This window comes from Rhinatrema bivittatum, chromosome 7 (assembly GCF_901001135.1).
Source record: "Rhinatrema bivittatum chromosome 7, aRhiBiv1.1, whole genome shotgun sequence".
In the NCBI taxonomy this organism is placed as follows: Eukaryota; Metazoa; Chordata; class Amphibia; order Gymnophiona; family Rhinatrematidae; genus Rhinatrema; species Rhinatrema bivittatum.
Window position 1 is genome coordinate 224,314,439 of NC_042621.1, and position 17,766 is coordinate 224,332,204.

The 17,766-nt window shown below is 45.6% G+C and overlaps 1 protein-coding gene across 1 annotated transcript in view; it reads left to right on the forward strand.

The window, feature by feature from the left end:
- The window catches only part of MYOF (myoferlin), a 386,224-nt gene that overhangs the window by 151,312 nt on the left and 217,146 nt on the right, over nt 1–17,766 (forward strand). Inside the window, 4 exon segments of the mRNA XM_029609901.1 lie at nt 11,572–11,602; nt 13,677–13,792; nt 14,844–14,970; nt 17,224–17,327. Coding sequence (XP_029465761.1) covers nt 11,572–11,602; nt 13,677–13,792; nt 14,844–14,970; nt 17,224–17,327 — 378 coding nt within the window.

Sequence of the window (17,766 nt, forward strand, 5' to 3'; positions counted from 1 at the left end):
TCAGAAGGTTTTTAAACTGTAATCTAATGAATACAAATCGGATCTTAATGGGGCCAGCGCAAGGAGTTTTGCCACCCGAGGCAGCTTCAAGCTTTGATGCTTCCGTCGCTGCCTCCCCTCTCTACTCCAGTGCAGCAGGGTGGTCCCTGGGATCTGTTACCAAGACTGCGGGCTTACAAAGCCTTCTGCTCTCAGAATCCGGAAGACCGTGCGGTGGCAGATTGGGCCATGGCAGTGATTGTTAGGTACAGGATCCAGAACCAGAGCTGGAGGAGGGAGCCATGTGATGATAAGGGGCCCGGGGCCATCTCCCTGCTCTTGAAAGAGAGGAGGGAAGAGTAGAATCCACCTCTGTGCTAACATAAGAACATAAGAAAATGCCATACTGGGTCAGACCAAGGGTCCATCAAGCCCAGCATCCTGTTTCCAACAGTGGCCAATCCAGGCCATAAGAACCTGGCAAGTACCCAAAAACTAAGTCTATTCCATGTAACCATTGCTAATGGCAGTGGCTATTCTCTAAGTGAACTTAATAGCAGGTAATGGACTTCTCCTCCAAGAACTTATCCAATCCTTTTTTAAACACAGCTATACTAACTGCATGAACCACATTCTCTGGCAACAAATTCCAGAGTTTAATTGTGCGTTGAGTAAAAAAGAACTTTCTCCGATTAGTTTTAAATGTGCCCCATGCTAACTTCATGGAGTGTCCCCTAGTCTTTCTACTATCCGAAAGAGTAAATAACCGATTCACATCTACCCGTTCTAGACCTCTCATGATTTTAAACACCTCTATCATATCCCCCCTCAGTCGTCTCTTCTCCAAGCTGAAAAGTCCTAACCTCTTTAGTCTTCCCTCATAGGGGAGTTGTTCCATTCCCCTTATCATTTTGGTAGCCCTTCTCTGTACCTTCTCCATCGCAATTATATCTTTTTTGAGATGCGGCGACCAGAATTGTACACAGTATTCAAGGTGCGGTCTCACCATGGAGCGATACAGAGGCATTATGACATTTTCCGTTTTATTCATCATTCCTTTTCTAATAATTCCCAACATTCTGTTTGCTTTTTTGACTGCCGCAGCACACTGAACCGACGATTTCAATGTGTTATCCACTATGACACCTAGATCTCTTTCTTGGGTTGTAGCACCTAATATGGAACCCAACATCGTGTAATTATAGCATGGGTTATTTTTCCCTATATGCATCACCTTGCACTTATCCACATTAAATTTCATCTGCCATTTGGATGCCCAATTTTCCAGTCTCACAAGGTCTTCCTGGAATTTATCACAATCTGCTTGTGATTTAACTACTCTGAACAATTTTGTGTCATCTGCAAATTTGATTATCTCACTCGTCGTATTTCTTTCCAGATCATTTATAAATATATTGAACAGTAAGGGTCCCAATACAGATCCCTGAGGCACTCCACTGTCCACTCCCTTCCACTGAGAAAATTGCCCATTTAATCCTACTCTCTGTTTCCTGTCTTTTAGCCAGTTTGCAATCCACGAAAGGACCTCGCCACCTATCCCATGACTTTTTACTTTTCCTAGAAGCCTCTCATGAGGAACTTTGTCAAACGCCTTCTGAAAATCCAAGTATACTATATCTACCGGTTCACCTTTATCCACATGTTTATTAACTCCTTCAAAAAAGTGAAGCAGATTTGTGAGGCAAGACTTGCCCTGGGTAAAGCTATAGATGTTAGTGCTCTTTTGTTTTATTGCCAACAAAATTGTTTTAAAAATATTACCACTACAGTATTAAAAAGTGTCAGTTTGTGGTTCATTTAATGAACAGACAGGCTGATTCCAGCACACGGCTCAACACGTGATTGGACGCGTGTTTTAGATGTGCGTCCATAACCTCCGATGCAAAATGAATATTAGCGCATCCAATCGAGCGCATAGCTAATAGCGATCATCACATGTAAATTACATCTAGATGAGTGCTATTAACTAATCCCTGAGATGCAAAAAATGTCCTGCTCGGCCAGGGCATCGGCAGATTTTATGCCAGCCCGGGGCTCATTGTAAAAATACAAAATTCCTGCGTTCTGTGATGCCTCCTGCTAGTATCGTGGCAATTCTAAGTAGGAGGGACCACAGAAAGTGGAATATTCAAAAAAACAAAAAAAAAGCCAAAAAAACTCGGGGGGGAAACACATTTCTGGGTGCCCAATATACACCCACAATATACGCTGTCCAAGCCGTGTATATTGTGCTGTAGCGGGAGAAAATGGGCGCTCGTATTGTGAGCTTCCCTTTCCTAACCTGCAGTGACAGCCACCTTTCCCGATGCCGAGGAGGCACTAGGGGGACACAGTTTTCCCTAGCACCTCCTTTTTACCACAGCATGTAATTTAAATATTGGATCGGGCACCCGGGAGAGGTGGATCGGCGCTCGTTAGGAGAGCGGACGCTCAATCACGTGCACCCGTTTTACATGCGCTGATATTGCATTGGCCTGATAACTGCTTTACAATTCAAAGATACTAAGATAACTGGTAATATCTCAACAGCTTCGAAGTAGTTCTTTTTGAACTAAGCACACAAAAAGTATTCTGTTAATATTATTGGCTACTCCCATGAAAGTTGTATCTTTTTAGCAGAAAGAAACATCATTTGCAGCAAGTTGTTTACATTCACTGGGCATGCCATTGGGATTTTATATACTTAACCGTGGGTCTTGGCAAACAATCACCCCTGGCTATACCACTGAATGCACATGAGGGGATGGGGATGAACTTTCTTACTAAATCATTCTCATGCATAATCTCTTCTACCCCCCCCCCCCCCTTCCCCACCCTGATGCTAGCACTCTTTCCCCCCCTTTACCCCTTCCAACTTCTGAGGCTGCCACTTAGTCCCCCCTATAGTCCGGGTAGGCTACCTCTGCCATCTCCTGGCCCGCGGGTGACCCATAGCTTCGTCCCGGCTTCAGTGTACTGAGATTTGTTTATAGCCTGCTTGATAGGTAGCAGAAGAAAATCCAAAGCTGGAAACAAAGGAGGCCCTATATAAGTGATCAGGAGTCTCAGGGGTAATGTGGCTTGAGAACAAATCTTTTCAGCTTTTAACTCTTTAACGCATCGCACAACTCAGGCCCCAGCAGTTCTGTATTCTAATTTGATTCCGTCAGAGTGCCGTGTTACAGGAATGCTGAAATGCTCTTCTCTTAAACACAGTGCTGACAAATGCTTTTCCCAACCGATTTTAATATTTTCTAATCATTGCTTGAAATTTGTACATAGTGACAGTAGCTCATCAGAATAACAAAAACGTTTCCATGGGCCTGGCCCTTTTAGATCGTTGTAATATTGCTCTTTACCCCAGACATGATTGCTGAATGATGCAGGCTATCTGCGTTTTTCCAGGACTGGATGACTTTATTCAGAAGACCAAGTCTTTAAACCCAGTACAGAATGTTTCATTTTTGTTGTAGATTCCGGATTGTCCACTTTATTCTTTATTCAGCAAAATCTAGAATCTCCACCATTATTAATGGAATCCCTTTTTAATATGCCACAGAATGCAAAAGCTTGTGTGTGCAGCCATTCTTGATTGCTGCTGAATGGCTTAAAGTACGGTGTATACTTTCCATACATACACACACGCTCTCTCTGCCAAAGAAAATTCTTAGGCGGTGAGTCAGGAGAGGCAATTTGCATTTATAAACGTTTTTGGATGCAGAAAGTAGATTCCAGCCTCCAAAGTCAGAAGCCCTGGGGAAGAAGATTATTACTTATCGATTGTACTGTCACTGATAGTACAATCAGAAAGTTAATCTGAGTTAAAAAAGTAATTGCTGCAGAACTTTTCTAAAAATTGAAATACAAATGAAAATTGGAATTTTGTTTGTCTCTTCCATAATCCATGTTTTGTAAAATAAAGTTTATGTGTACCTGATGTTGACAAAACATTTTCTGGCCAGTATATTCACAGAATTTTTTAAATAAGTTAACCTCTTAAATGGTTAGGCATTTTTATTGTCAGAAAGTTGCCATTTTTTCAGGCTATAAATTTGAGTTTTTGAAGGAATAGGAACTTAATTATATGGAGAACTGGATGACTGAAAGGAACTTGGCATAGGCTTGAAGAGTTTTTCACTTCTAGGTCACCAGTTCAAATCTGGCTCAGGTTAGTAGTGACTGAAAGTTATTACCACCCCTGAAAGCCATTTGGTGGTCTACTGCGTATAATAAGAGTTGGTAGTGTTAGTTTCCTAGCATGTAGCAGATGGACTCGGACCAATGGGTATAGTGTACTCCTGACAGCAGTTGGAGACGGATCAGATTTCAATCTGACGTCAGCCCTAGTACATATACCCCTGCAGGAAGTGCAGCTCTTCAGTATTTTCCATCTCCATAGCAGTTAGGGACTCTACGCACGCCCGCAAGGCGTTAGAGTAATTTTACCAAAGAAAACCAAAATAAGAAATCTTACCTCTACAGACGAGCCCCACTCTCCTGCGGTGACACCCATTGGGTCCCTCCCCCAGTTGAGAATTCCAGAGGTGATTTCCATGGTCCCTCGGAGGTAAGCCTCGGTCCGGCGGCCGACCCTTGGCAGGGACCTAGCCCCCGATATCGGTTGAGGCTGAGAGGCAGCGGGTACATCTTCGAGTGCGGCGGTGAAGGTATTTTCCCTCTCCCACCACAGCCAGAGACTGCCCGGAACAAGACCAGGAAGTGCCGAGACAAGGTAAGGTAAAAATCTATTTAAAAGTCTCCGGTCTCCGAAGCTCGAAGAGTCGCACGAGTCACCAGCCGGGACCAGTGCCACCGGGTTGATCTGCCCTAGCAGGGCTAGACCCCAGTTAGATCCGAGAGTCCTCCCACGTGGAGACCCTCTGAAGTGGTTGCCATATTGTCCGCGTGGTCGCCGTCACCATTTTGATCTGTTCACCGCCCTGTCCGCCGTCCCGATCCGTGCACAGAAATACCTTGTGCACACAACGTCGCGCGCTCAAGTTCCATGCGCACAGGTGATGCACATAGCCACTCGCTTACTGTGCCGGGCGCATAACTTCGATCTGTGCGCACAACAGCGCGCACATCTCCCTGAGCACGCACCAAATCTATGCACACAACTTCGACGCACCAGAGCTCATAACTGCATTTTACTCGTACAAGCCATGGCACCATCGGAAAAGAAACTCAAGGCTCAGGGCCTTTGCCCAGCATGCCATATTAGAGCTGCACAGCATGAGGAGACCACGGCCCTGTGTATACAGTGCGAGGAGGACCTAGGTGATCCAGCCCATTGCCCTCCTCAGCCAGTGCCGGGTTCTAGCCTCTCGAACAGTATGCCGGACCTAGCATCTCCCAGCGAGACCCTCCCTCAAAGGGGCTCCCCAGGGATACAGTGCCTCTTAATTTAGACCCAACATCTATCTCCTGGGTGGAATTCTTCAAAGGTCTGCATACCTTCATCCACATGCACCGGGGCCTCCGATAATACGGCCACAAGCTCAACCAGAGGACCTCAACATCCCAGGACCCTCTATGCTCAGGGAAGTGATTCCACCACCCAGAAGCCCCACCTTCGGGGACATGGACAACTCAGATGATGATTCAGAACCCCTGGAGGAAGGGGATCTCCCTCCAGGGACAGAGCCCCACCAAACCATGAGATGCTTCTTCACCAAGGACGAGCTTCCAGACCTGGTCACACCAGCTTGAAGGAGCTTGCTACCCAGGGCACAAGTGCCTCAGGGGAACCTAAGATGAATCCCCTACTAGAGGGACTCCATCAGACCTCCCGTCATTTCCCACTATTACAAGCCGTCCAGCAGCTAATTGACCTGGAATGGGATGCCCCGGAGACTATGTTCAAAGGGGGGTATGCTCTGGCAGCCATGTACCCTCTGGACCCAGCTGCCAAAGACCTCCTGGCATGTCCGAAAGTGGATGCCATGGTCTGCGCGGTTTTGAAGTGCACTACTATCCCAGTGGAGGGAAGAGCAGCAGTCGAGGATGCTCAAGACAGACGGCTGGAATCCATCCTCAAACAGTCCTTTGACGCCTCTGCTATGTCTCTACAGAATGCGGCCTGCTGTGCCGTGGTGACACGCACCTGCTTATCACCGACCAGGAACAACACTCCTGGGGAAGACCTGGAACCAGCAGTATCATTCCTCACGGATGCCGCTTCTGATATGGTGCGAACCACAGCTAGAAGAGTGTCATCAACCGTGGCAGCCAGAAGACAACTCTGGATCCGAAGCTGGTCGGCTGATGCATCTTCCAAAACGAGACTCACAAGGATGCCCTTCAAGGGAACCCTCCTGTTCTGAAGCGAACTGGAGAAATTAGCCAACAAATGGGGTGAATCCCCACTGCTGCGGCTATCGGAGGACAGGAATAAGAGAAACCAGCGACCCTTCCCCCGATCTTCCAGGGGCAGAGGATCACAGCGCTTCAACCCATACAGAAGCACATATCAAGCGACCCTCCCCGCAGGCCGGAACCAGTCCTTTCGGAACAAGCACAACAAAAGGGGAGCCAGCTCGGGCCCAAGCCCCAGTCGCACCCCACAATGAAATTCAGCCGACCCGTCCAAAGGAAGAAGCCATAGGGGGCAGACTTGCCCTATTCTACCAAAGATGGGTCGAGAACTTTGAACAAGTGGGTCCTAGCCATCATTCAAGAGGGATATTATCTGGATTTCCACCACCTCCCTCTGGACAAGTTTGTGGAATCCCCCTGCCACGACCCTTCCACGAGGATGGCAGTGGAAGGTACACTGACCAGATTACTAGCCTTAGAGGCTATAACACCGGTGCCCGCACAACAAATAAATACTGGGCATTATTCCATCTATTTTATCATTCCCAAGAAAGAAGGAACGTTCAGGCCCATCCTGGACCTAAAGTCGGTCAACCACCTCATGAAGATTCCTCTCTTCCACATGGAAACCCTATACTCGGTAATAAGGGCGATACAACCGGGAGAGTTCCTTACATCCCTGGACCTGTCGGAAGCCTACCTATACATTCCGATCCATCAAGAGCATCAGCGTTTTCTACGCTTCATGATCCTGGACCGTCACTACCAGTTCTAGGCACTACCATTCGGGTTAGCCACAGCACCCCGGACGTTCACCAAGATCATGGTGGTAGTGGCAGCAACACTGAGGAAGGAAGGAATCCTCGTACATCCTTATCTAGATGATTGGCTGATCAGGGCGAACTCCCCAGAGGAAAGCCACCAGGCGACCAACAGAGTCAAAATTCTACTGGAGAGCCTCAGGTGGGTGGTCAACACAAACCAGAGATGCCTGCAGCCCTCCCAATCTCTAGAATACTTGGGAGTCCGGTTCGACGCCAAACTAGACAAGGTCATCCTGACACCGACAAGGAGATTGAAATTGATGACCCAGTTGCGAACCCTGTTGAGTGAGCTTCGCCCCACAGCATGGGGCTACCTACAGGTCCTCGGCCTCATGGCATCCACACTGGAAGTAGTGCCATGGGCAAGAGCCCAAATGAGACCCCCTACAACGCTCACTACTATCGCAATTGAATCCACTGTCCCAGAACTACACTGTACGTCTTCAGCTCCCAGACAAAGTTCGGACCCAACTATGATGGTGGCTACAAGAAGGCCATCTGAGCCAGGGAGTGAGACTATCCTCACCATCCTGGATCCTGCTCACCATGGACGCCAGCCTACGAGGATGGGGAGCACACTGCCAGGAGCTTAACCGCCCAGGGGCAATGGAACAAAGAAGAGTCGGGGTGGAACATCAATCGCCTAGAGGCCCGGGCAGTCAGACTAGCCTGCCTACGGTTCAGTCACAGACTCCGAGACAAGTCAGTCAAAGTAATGTCAGACAATGCCACAACAGTGGCCTACATCAACTGTCAGGGAGGAACCAGAAGCCAACAGGTGTCTCTGGAAATAGAACCCCTAATGTCATGGGCGGAAGCAAACTTTCAAGAGATCTCGGCTGGCCACATCGCCGGGAAATATAACGTCACTGCGGATTACCTCAGCAGAGAAAGTCTAGACCCAGGAGAATGGAGATAGTCGACCACAGCATTCCAATTGTTAGTAAACCGTTGGGGAACACCAACCATGGACCTCCTGGCAAAACCGGTCCAACGCCCAAGTGCCAAGCTTCTTCAGCCATAGGCGGGAACCCCAGTCCCAGCGAATCGATACCCTGGTACAGACCTGGCCACAGGAGACTCTATTATACGCCTTCCCGCCGTGGCCCCTATTGGACGCAATCATCCACAAGATAGAACACCACAGGGGACCAGTACTTCTAGTGGCCCCGGACTGGCCAAGAAGACCATGATACGCAGACATGCGAAGGCTGCTGACAGGGAAGCCCCCCTCCCGCTACCTCCACACAGAGACCTGCTCCAACAAGGACCGATTCTCTATGAGGATCCAGCTCAATTCTCTCTTACGGTCTGGCCATTGAGAGGACTCGCCTGAGGAAGGGCGGATACTCGGGGGCAGTAATTGACACTCTGTTCCGAGCACGCAAGTTCTCCACATCCCTAACATTCATAAGGATTTGGAGAGTATTCGAAGCCTGGTGTGAGGACCGCGACATTGTTCCATGCTCAGTCAAAATTCCTGCAATTTTCGAATTCCTGCAGAACGGTCTACAGAAGGGATTGTCTCTCAACTCCATCAAGGTACAGTTGGCCGCATTGTCATGCTACAGAACCAAGAGCGAGAGTTGCAGCATAGCCTCTCACCCGGATGTCTCCCGCTTTCTGAAAGGAGTCCAGCTGATCCGACCATCCCTAAAGTGGCCGGTGCCTCTTTGGAACCTCAACCTGTTCCTAGATTTCTTAGCAGGAGCTTCCTTCAGTCCTCTTCGCGGCCTGTCTCGCCGACTATTAACATTGAAGACAGCCTTCCTGGTGGCAGTCTGTTCAGCCCGTTGTATCTCCGAGCTACAAGCACTGTCCTGCCGGGAGCCGTTCCTCAGATTCACCCCAGGAATCATCCAGTTACGCACAGTTCCGTCATTCCTCCCCAAAGTGGTATCTCACTTCCATCTCAACCAAACCATCTCGCTACCATCGCCAGATGAGCATAAGAATTCGGAAGAGTCTCGCAGTCTACGCCATCTCAATGTTGGCAGACTCCTAGTCGGCAGACTCCTGGAAAAGTCGGAATCTGTACTAAAGACTCATGGTCTTTAGTACAGATTCTGACGAATAGATGGTCCCATCTATTCGTCCTTCACAGCGGGAAGAAGCAAGGGGAAGCGGCCTCACGAGCAGCCATAGCCCGCTGGATCAAAGAAGTCATCAAGGCGGCCTACGTAGAAGCAGGCAAGCTGCCGCCTTTACAAGTCAAGGCCCATTCCACTAGAGCCCAGGCAGTGTCCTGGGCGGAAACCAAGATGCTGTCACCCGCCGAGATATGTTGGGCGGTGACATGGTCCTCCATCCATATCTTCTCCAGGTTTTACCGCCTGGATGTTCAGGCTTGAGAGGAAACAGCATTTGCAAGGGCAGTATTAAGTGGGTCATGGGCAGCCTCCCACCCGGTTCGGGAGTAGTTTTTATACATCCCATTGGTCCTGAGTCCATCTGCTACATGCTAGGAAATGGAGAAATTACTTACCTGATAATTTCGTTTTCCTTAATGTAGACAGATGGACTCAGCATCCCACCCACAGCTGCCGTTTCTCATGGAATTCTCGGGTGTCATCCCCGAGAGCGAATGATTCATGAGTAAGCCATGCTTTCTTCTAGCTAGGGCACCCATCCTACCGGGTGTCGACGTTTCTTGGTTGAGGGCACTGGCGGTCTCCAGTTATAACCAATTAAATCGGTTCAAATTAATCAAGTTATCCAAGTTATAAAGTTAATCAAGTTATTCAAATTATTCAGTCATACATATATCCACAATGCTTTTCGAGGAGAATACTGAAGAGCTGCACTTCCTGCAGGGGTATATGTACTAGGGCTGACGTCAGATTGAAATCTGATCCGTCTCCAACTGCTATCAGGAGTACACTATACCCATTGGTCTTGAGTCCATCTATCTACACTAAGGAAAACGAAATTATCAGGTAAGTAATTTCTCCAATCAGTCTCCAGTAGGCTGTTATCTGTGTCCCAAAAAACGCCTGCCCTGGTTTGACAGAGGTGGTGCACATGTCCTCTTTCAAGTAGAAAAGATAGCTATATAGGCATGATCCCTGCTAGCCAAACAGCAGCACCACCCACAGTTTGAGTCTGAGAAAACTCCCCCTCCAGGTTTCCACCACCAAGAGAACTTGAATCACCTGGCAACTGTCTGGGAGACAATTGAAAGGGGAAAAAAAACCCAAAAAAAACCAAATGATCTTAGGGAACCTTCATAGGGAAGGTAATTTTAAAACACCATACAGACTTTATTGATCATTTTCAAAACTATTGTATACACACAAAATTCCTTTGAAAATGCTAGAGTAAAATGCCCTAGCATGCACACAAGTTAATTACAGGAAGTTTATACCTGCTCCTAGCAGTGCCTAACTTCCGTGTATGAACTTCTTCGCGGTCTTTTCAAAATCCAAAAGTTTGCACTTAAGTTCTAACCCTGTCCCAGCTCTGCCCCCCAGAATACCTACCATGAGTGTGCTTGAAAACAGCCCCGGCAGGCACAAAACTGGATTTTATGTGTGTAAGTGGCTTTGAAAAGGACCTCATAAATGATTCTTGCTTATGAAAATGTAATAACCATACAAAGGGGACAAAAAGCTTTGGACATCCAAAACCAGTTTCATGACTATCTACACCCCTAGAGAAGGCATCGTACAAGGATGCCAATACATCACTGATTAGCTGTCTGTACACAATGTGTTTGATATCAATAACTTACAGTAGCTCTAACATCATGTGCCCTATATATGTACTGTATGTTATGTATATTTTTCAAGACTTTGTAATAAACTCAGTAGGCCTTTTTTGCTAAATTACATCTAAACCACATCAGCAGCTATCTATCTGGAATGTTGACCCAATGATTCAGGGTATAAAATTCTTTCACTGCCAGTGTTTTGGCACCTTACATGCCTGCCTTGGGGGCCCAGAACAGTTTTACAGTGTTCCTCTGCAAAAGCAGAACTTGATTAAAAAGCATCGCCACACATTATTGTAAACCATAATGAAAACTGGACATTGATAGTCTTTGGGAACCTGCATAAGGAACTCACTTTAGTGTCTTCAGCTGGACTTGTACATCTCCTTGTGTCAATAAGCCCAGGATTCACTCTCCTATTTATAACAGAGCACTGACTTAACAAGAGACCAGTAGCAATCCAAGCTCACAACTACACATCTGACATAATGTTCAATCAGTTTATGGGGCACTGAACCTGACAATCATACAAGGATTTTAAAAAGCTAATCATAGCATGGTTGTATATATAATTTTATGCATGGATAGCTCCAGTGTATAGTTGGTGCATTGTTATGTGATATGGATGTTTTTGGGCTCTTATGGATTTATGGAAATCTATTGCCATAAAGCTTGAATAGAGCCTTAAGTAATCAATTATATTCTAAGTTTTGAAGAAATAATGTTTTTTCTGAATTCCAGATTGATCTGGGTTATGTTTATGATGAACCTGGTAAGTGATATATCCTTTGAAGTACTGGATTTTTTTATACTGCACGATCTTAATTCTAGGACAAGATTGACTAATCCAGGCTCTGTCTGCTTACTTTAGAGGGGTATGATCTGGCCTAACAAAATATGAGCACCATTCATCTAAACATACATTGCCAGTGATATGGGTTTCCTAAATGAAGTTATACTAAACAGCACTAACAAATAAGAAGAGATGGCGAAATAATTTTTCTGAAACCTAGAGCATTTAAATGTGTCCATAAATATAACAACGAGTAGAACTTCACACATTTTAATTCTGATTCTCTCCATTGGTATCTGGACCTGGGATTCTTGGCTTGGCTTCACTGTTTCTACCCTATACCTTATCTCAATTAGGCGCTGACATGAACCAAATGCTTTCTCTTCCTCTGGCCCCCTTTTACCCCCAACCTCCCTGTAGCTTACAGTGCAGTGTCCTGTACATGCAGTTCTTTCCCACAAAGCTCCCCCCACTGATTACTTTCAGACATTGCAAACTACAAAAGTCACATCCCTGCCTAAGTCCCTGTCTGCCAGAAAGAAACATTTCCTACCACTACCTGTAGCTGTTCCTGAGTTGGGGGCAAGACGGACACAGGCACCAAAACTGCAGTGCACACAGATGTCATATGATCTGATGAGCCTCTATTCAGATCGAACCAAAGCTTAAAAGTACAAACGATAGGTAGTGTTATATATATAAAAAAAAAAAAGTGATAACTTTTAAACAACAAGAAAGCTGAAAAAGAGCAAAATTCTTATAGTTCAGCACAAGGTGCCAACAGGACATGAAGGAAAGGTTAGATTCAACATATAACGACATGATTTTCCTTTTGTATTCATAGTACATGATACAGTTTCTGTACAGTGAGAGGGAGAAACCAGCAAATGTGTAATGGTTTTTTTAAATAGACAAAAGCAAAGGAATCTCAGAAATCTGTAGGAGGAAATAATTTTAGCTCATCAAGAGCTTTCTTATTCGTGCACACTGTCCCCTCGCCTGTTCCAGCCTACAAAGATTGGTGGTTCAAAGGCAGCTGGGAGATGCTGTGCTGTAGTGTGGTTTATCAAGGAAAAGCACTGGAGGGCCAGCTGGTTGGAGGCTTTGCGTATAGATTCTTCCCGTGGTTTTTCCCCTTGGTAAGCTGAGCTGCAGCATGGCAGTCTCTGGCCAAATCTGGACTGCTCCTTCCCAACTTGCAGGTCAATATACCAGAACAGGCATTGTTAGGGACCATTTTGCATGAATAGGAAGCTCCCGTAAGGTGTTTGACACCAGACCTTGGTCTAAAATGACCTACTCTTGCTGTTTCTGTGGTTCCCCTGTTTTTGTCCATATAAATGATATTTGACAGCTGGCTCTCCCCCCCCCCCCCCCCTCCCCCCATAGAAAGTAATCGCACTTTATGTCCTGTGAATGAAAAACAAGGTGTGTTTCACCTACCGCCACCCTCTAATCCCGCCCTGCCATGGCTGAATAGCACTGGATAGTCAGGATTCCTGATCATCAACTCTCTGTAATAGGGATCATTTGGGGCCGAAACACAACTGTTGGGCAGAGTTTGAACAAAAGGTATCTACCTAGCTCCCATTAAATTTTGGAGGTTTCAGGAAAGACTGAATATTTTGGAGGTTATGATATTGTTCACTGAAGCATCCAAAAGAAGTCATCGATGCTGCTCTTCATGAGTTTTTGGAACCTCGTCTGAAGATGGGACATGTAAGCCCAAAAAGGTCAGGTGCAAAAACATCGGTATATAATGTCCTTTGCTTGGAGGCTGTGAGTCTTTTATTGAACCATAGAACAGCGACTGAAAGGAAACCAAGTGAGGCTACTTATAAAACTGAACAGTTGTATTTATTTTTCTGCTTTTTGATTAGTGTGCTTGAACTAAAATAAAATTGCACACATGTGTCCTGTGCACACATGTGGCCTTAGAGCTTTCCATTTTCCTAAAATAACGTTTTGCTAAGAGAGGCATAAAGGTGCATTACTTAAACTGAACTTATCTACTGCACGACTGTTTATTGCTTCACCTTCTCTACTGCTATAGGCCATGCAGTCATGAGGAAATGGATACTTCTCAATGACACTGAAGATTCAAGCTCTGGAGCTAAAGGCTATCTGAAAATCAGCATGTTTGTCGTCGGGACAGGAGATGAGCCACCAGTAAGTTTAGTGTGCATGCATGTGTGCATATAGATATAATTTCTAGATTCCTTTTTCTTGCAGCTCTTTCAGTCTTTGGTATACTCAGTTTAGTACCCAGTTGAAATGAAAGTTAATTTAAAAATATGTGATGGTTGTATAACCACTCAAAAAACCCCCCAAAAAACTCCTGAATTTGTCAATCAGACCACCTGGATGACACTTCTTTTTTAGTAAACGAATAACTAATGTGCAGCTGCGTATGAGTTGCCGTAGACAATTTGACTTGGTCTCGTTTTCCTGGCTATTGGTATCCTGAGCTACATGAGCCATGTCATATGTAGAACGAAATGGGTAAAATTAGAACTAAAACACATTTATGCAAGATAAGGGCCGCTCGGCATTCATGAAACCATGGAATGAGGCAGGACAAAAAGGGATGAGGCAAAAGTATGCCACGGCTGGAGGATGTTGTAGAAACAGAGATTTGACTTTGGAGCCCCGTAGGATTTTTATTTCTTAGCAATGCAGATTGGTTCAAATAGTATTCCAAGATCAAAATTAATAATTCAAAAAAATGAGATCAAGAGATGCAATCGCTCAAAGAAATATGAATACTTGACGCTTCCTTTCATCTCATTTTAAAATTTGTTTTATGTCTTACCTCTTTGATGTTTCTTGTTTATAATAAAGCACCTATTCAGCATCTACAATGTTCTAATTATTAAGGGTTGGCATCTCTCTAACATGAAAATACAAAACAAAGTGATCTTGGTGGTCAATTTATCATTCTTGGTGCCTGAGCCATTCTCTTCTTGTTGGAAAGGACAGACATAAGAACCATTAACACCCATTTGTTAAGACTACATCCTGCTGCTTGAAGAATGGATTTTATCATATGCCCAAAGTTATACTTAGGAAGGTCCAAATATGTTATGCTTCAGTATTATTGCTGAGTGAGCAATTCTTTATTTAAATGCTATAAAAAAAAAAAAAAATCCAGACATTCCTAAAATATGCTTCAAGCCTGTAAAAATGTAATAATGATATATAGCATTTCATCTTCCAATAGGTGGAAAAAAAAGAACAAGATAATGATGCTGATGATGTTGAGAGCAATCTCTTGCTGCCTGCAGGCGTAACACTTCGATGGGTCACTTTTTTTCTGAAAATCTACAGAGCTGAAGATATTCCACAAAGTATATTTCTAATTATTAACGGGTGGCAGATTATCTTAGATAATAACCTATTGAATATTCTAACACAACATGAATGACTAAGTCACTGGTCACTTGGTTTTAGGGAAGATAATTTTGATCACCATCAATTCAAGCAGGCACAGACCATTTAACTGGGTAACGATGGATATCGTGGCATTTCCCAATGGCTAGTGTTAGTTCTGGGCTGTGGGTTGATCAAATACTTCCTTCTGGAATCATCAGGTGAGGAACACCCATCCTCCCCTTTCCTCCATCGTTAATTGTCTGCTTATCCTGTGATTTGGTGTTAGTCCTACTGATAAATCAGATGATATTCCTTTATGCCGCAGATGTACACCATATCCCTCAGACCTATATTGTGTGGAGGGTTGGGGGAGAGGATAGATTTTGGAGAGGAGACTGCCATTTTGTCTTGTAAAAAAGGGCTATTATGTGGCACATAAAATCCTGTGCTGTCCATAGCCACACGTCTGTCGTTTTTTGCTTGCTGTAACTTCATATTAAATAGTAGATATTCCAACTTCTCAACCCAGTAGCAATCTATTTACATAGCAGACAGTTGTTGCAGGACCAACTGAGGAGAAATGTCAAGAAACCCTAAGCAGTTCGTTATTTGTAAATAAATTCTTATTATTCCCTTACACTATATACAGAGGCTGAGATAATTGCTTCTCCAAGTCAAACTGACCTGCTCCTGAGCCCTAATCATCATGGCTACCAACCAGGCCGATACAGTAAAGTGAGGCCGCGGTTACCCTGCTTCTAACCTGCTTTCTACTCACAATTTGGCTGCGTTAGTCCAACCCGCGATTCATTATCCCTTTTAATCCATCCTTACCGCTTCTTTAAATCAACGGGTAACCCTTTCCGCCCGCGGCATGTATATGAGATGTAAACGATCGGATTAGCTATCCCCCCATTCAGTAACGTGCGCCCCGACTATCGCCTTTTTAACCTGCAGTTTAGCCGCGCGTTTAACCTGCTAATTTACCACCTACCCCTACCCCTGCGTTAGAGGCAGGGGTAAGGGTAGATGGCAAACTTTCCCCCAGCCCCCGCTCACCTGCCCTGGCCGTGTCCATGGGTGCCGGTCTCCGGGGCAGTCCCAGTCCTCTCTCCCCTCCTCCTGAAGCAACTTTAACCAAAAGAAAACCTAAAAAGCTAAAATCCCCTCCTCCCAAAGCGACTCGACATGTAAAGTATTGTGAATAAGTGTAACCAAAGTTAACTTACTTTTTCTTTCTTTCAGCCCTCTCTGCCCTCCTCCGGAGGCGCGCACCGCGGCTCCCCTGCCTCCCCTGCCTCCCGGGGGCAGCCGGCGGCAAAAGCGGCTTCCAGCGGCCCCCGCCGGCGAAGACGGACGAACGCATGCCCGTAGTGCACGGGCGCTCAAGCCAACAAAAGCACATGAACGGGCATGCGTGACATCACGGCGTACGTCACGCACGTGCATTCATGTGCTTTCACTGGCTTGAGCACCCGTCAATTTGGGTGCTCAAGCCAGCGAAGCGTATGAACGTACGCCGTGACGTCATGCGCTTCGGTGGCTTGAGCGCCCAAATTGATGGACCCCCAAGTCAGCAAAAGCGTATGAACGGGCGTGCATGACATCACAGTGTACGTCAAGCACGCCCGTTCATGTACTTTCGCTGGCTTGAGCGCCTGTGCACTACGGGCATGTGTTCGTCCGTCTTCGGCGGGGGCCGCTGGAAGCTGCTTTCGCCGCCGGCTGCCCCTGGGAGTCAGGGGAGCCGCGGCGTGCGCCTCCGGAGGAGGGCAGAGAGGGCTGAAAGAAAGAAAACCTAAGTTAACTTTGGTTACACTTATTCACAATACTTTACATGTCGAGTCGCTTCGGGAGGAGGGGATTTTAGGTTTTTAGGTTTTCTTTGGTTAAAGTTGGGATCCACTTCCTGGTACCTGTCATTTGAAATGACAGGTACCAGCGCACCCAGGATACTGTATAGGCGCTGTATAAAGCGCCTATACAGCAAAATGGATTGCGCTTCATGGACGCGGGTTGGACGCGGCTTGCATTTGCATGCCATTTAAATAGAGTACCGAGCGGTATGTGATCCGAACTGTGCGTGCGGCAAACGAGGGTGTGCCCGGCACTGCCGCACTCTTTCTAACGCGTCCTTACTGTATCGGCCTGTAGGTTATTTTCTTTAAGCCTGCATGCACTATGGTTTCAAGTGTCATCATTAATTTTGTTCCTCATTCTCTCTTTAGTGGATGATGCGTTTGCTCAAACTGTGAAGGAAATATTTGGAGGTGATTCAGACAAGAAAAATCTGGTGGATCCATTTGTGGAAGTGTGCTTTGCTGGAAAAAAGGTATTTTATGTAATGAGCACTCCTAATAATTTCTATTCTTTCCATTCTTTTTCCTTCTCTTGCTGTCCTTACCTGCTTCCTTAGGAGTGATCTTTCAAAGGAGTTGCATGTAAAAGCATATATTGTAACAATTTTCAAAAGCCCATTTATGCACATGAGGTCTTTTGAAAACTCAGCTCTATGGAGTGAACTTTCAAAAGTAGCAATTTTCAAAAGCTCATTTATGTGCATAAAAGTCAGTTTTACACGTAAGAACATAAGATGCCATACTGGGTCAGAATGAGGGGCCATCAAATCCAGCATCCTGTTTTCAACAGTGGCCAATTCAGATCACAAGAAACTGGCAAGTACCCAAATATTAAACAGATCCTATGTTATTAATGCCAGTAATAGCAGGGGCTATTCCCTAAGCTTGATTAATAACAGTTTATGGACTTCT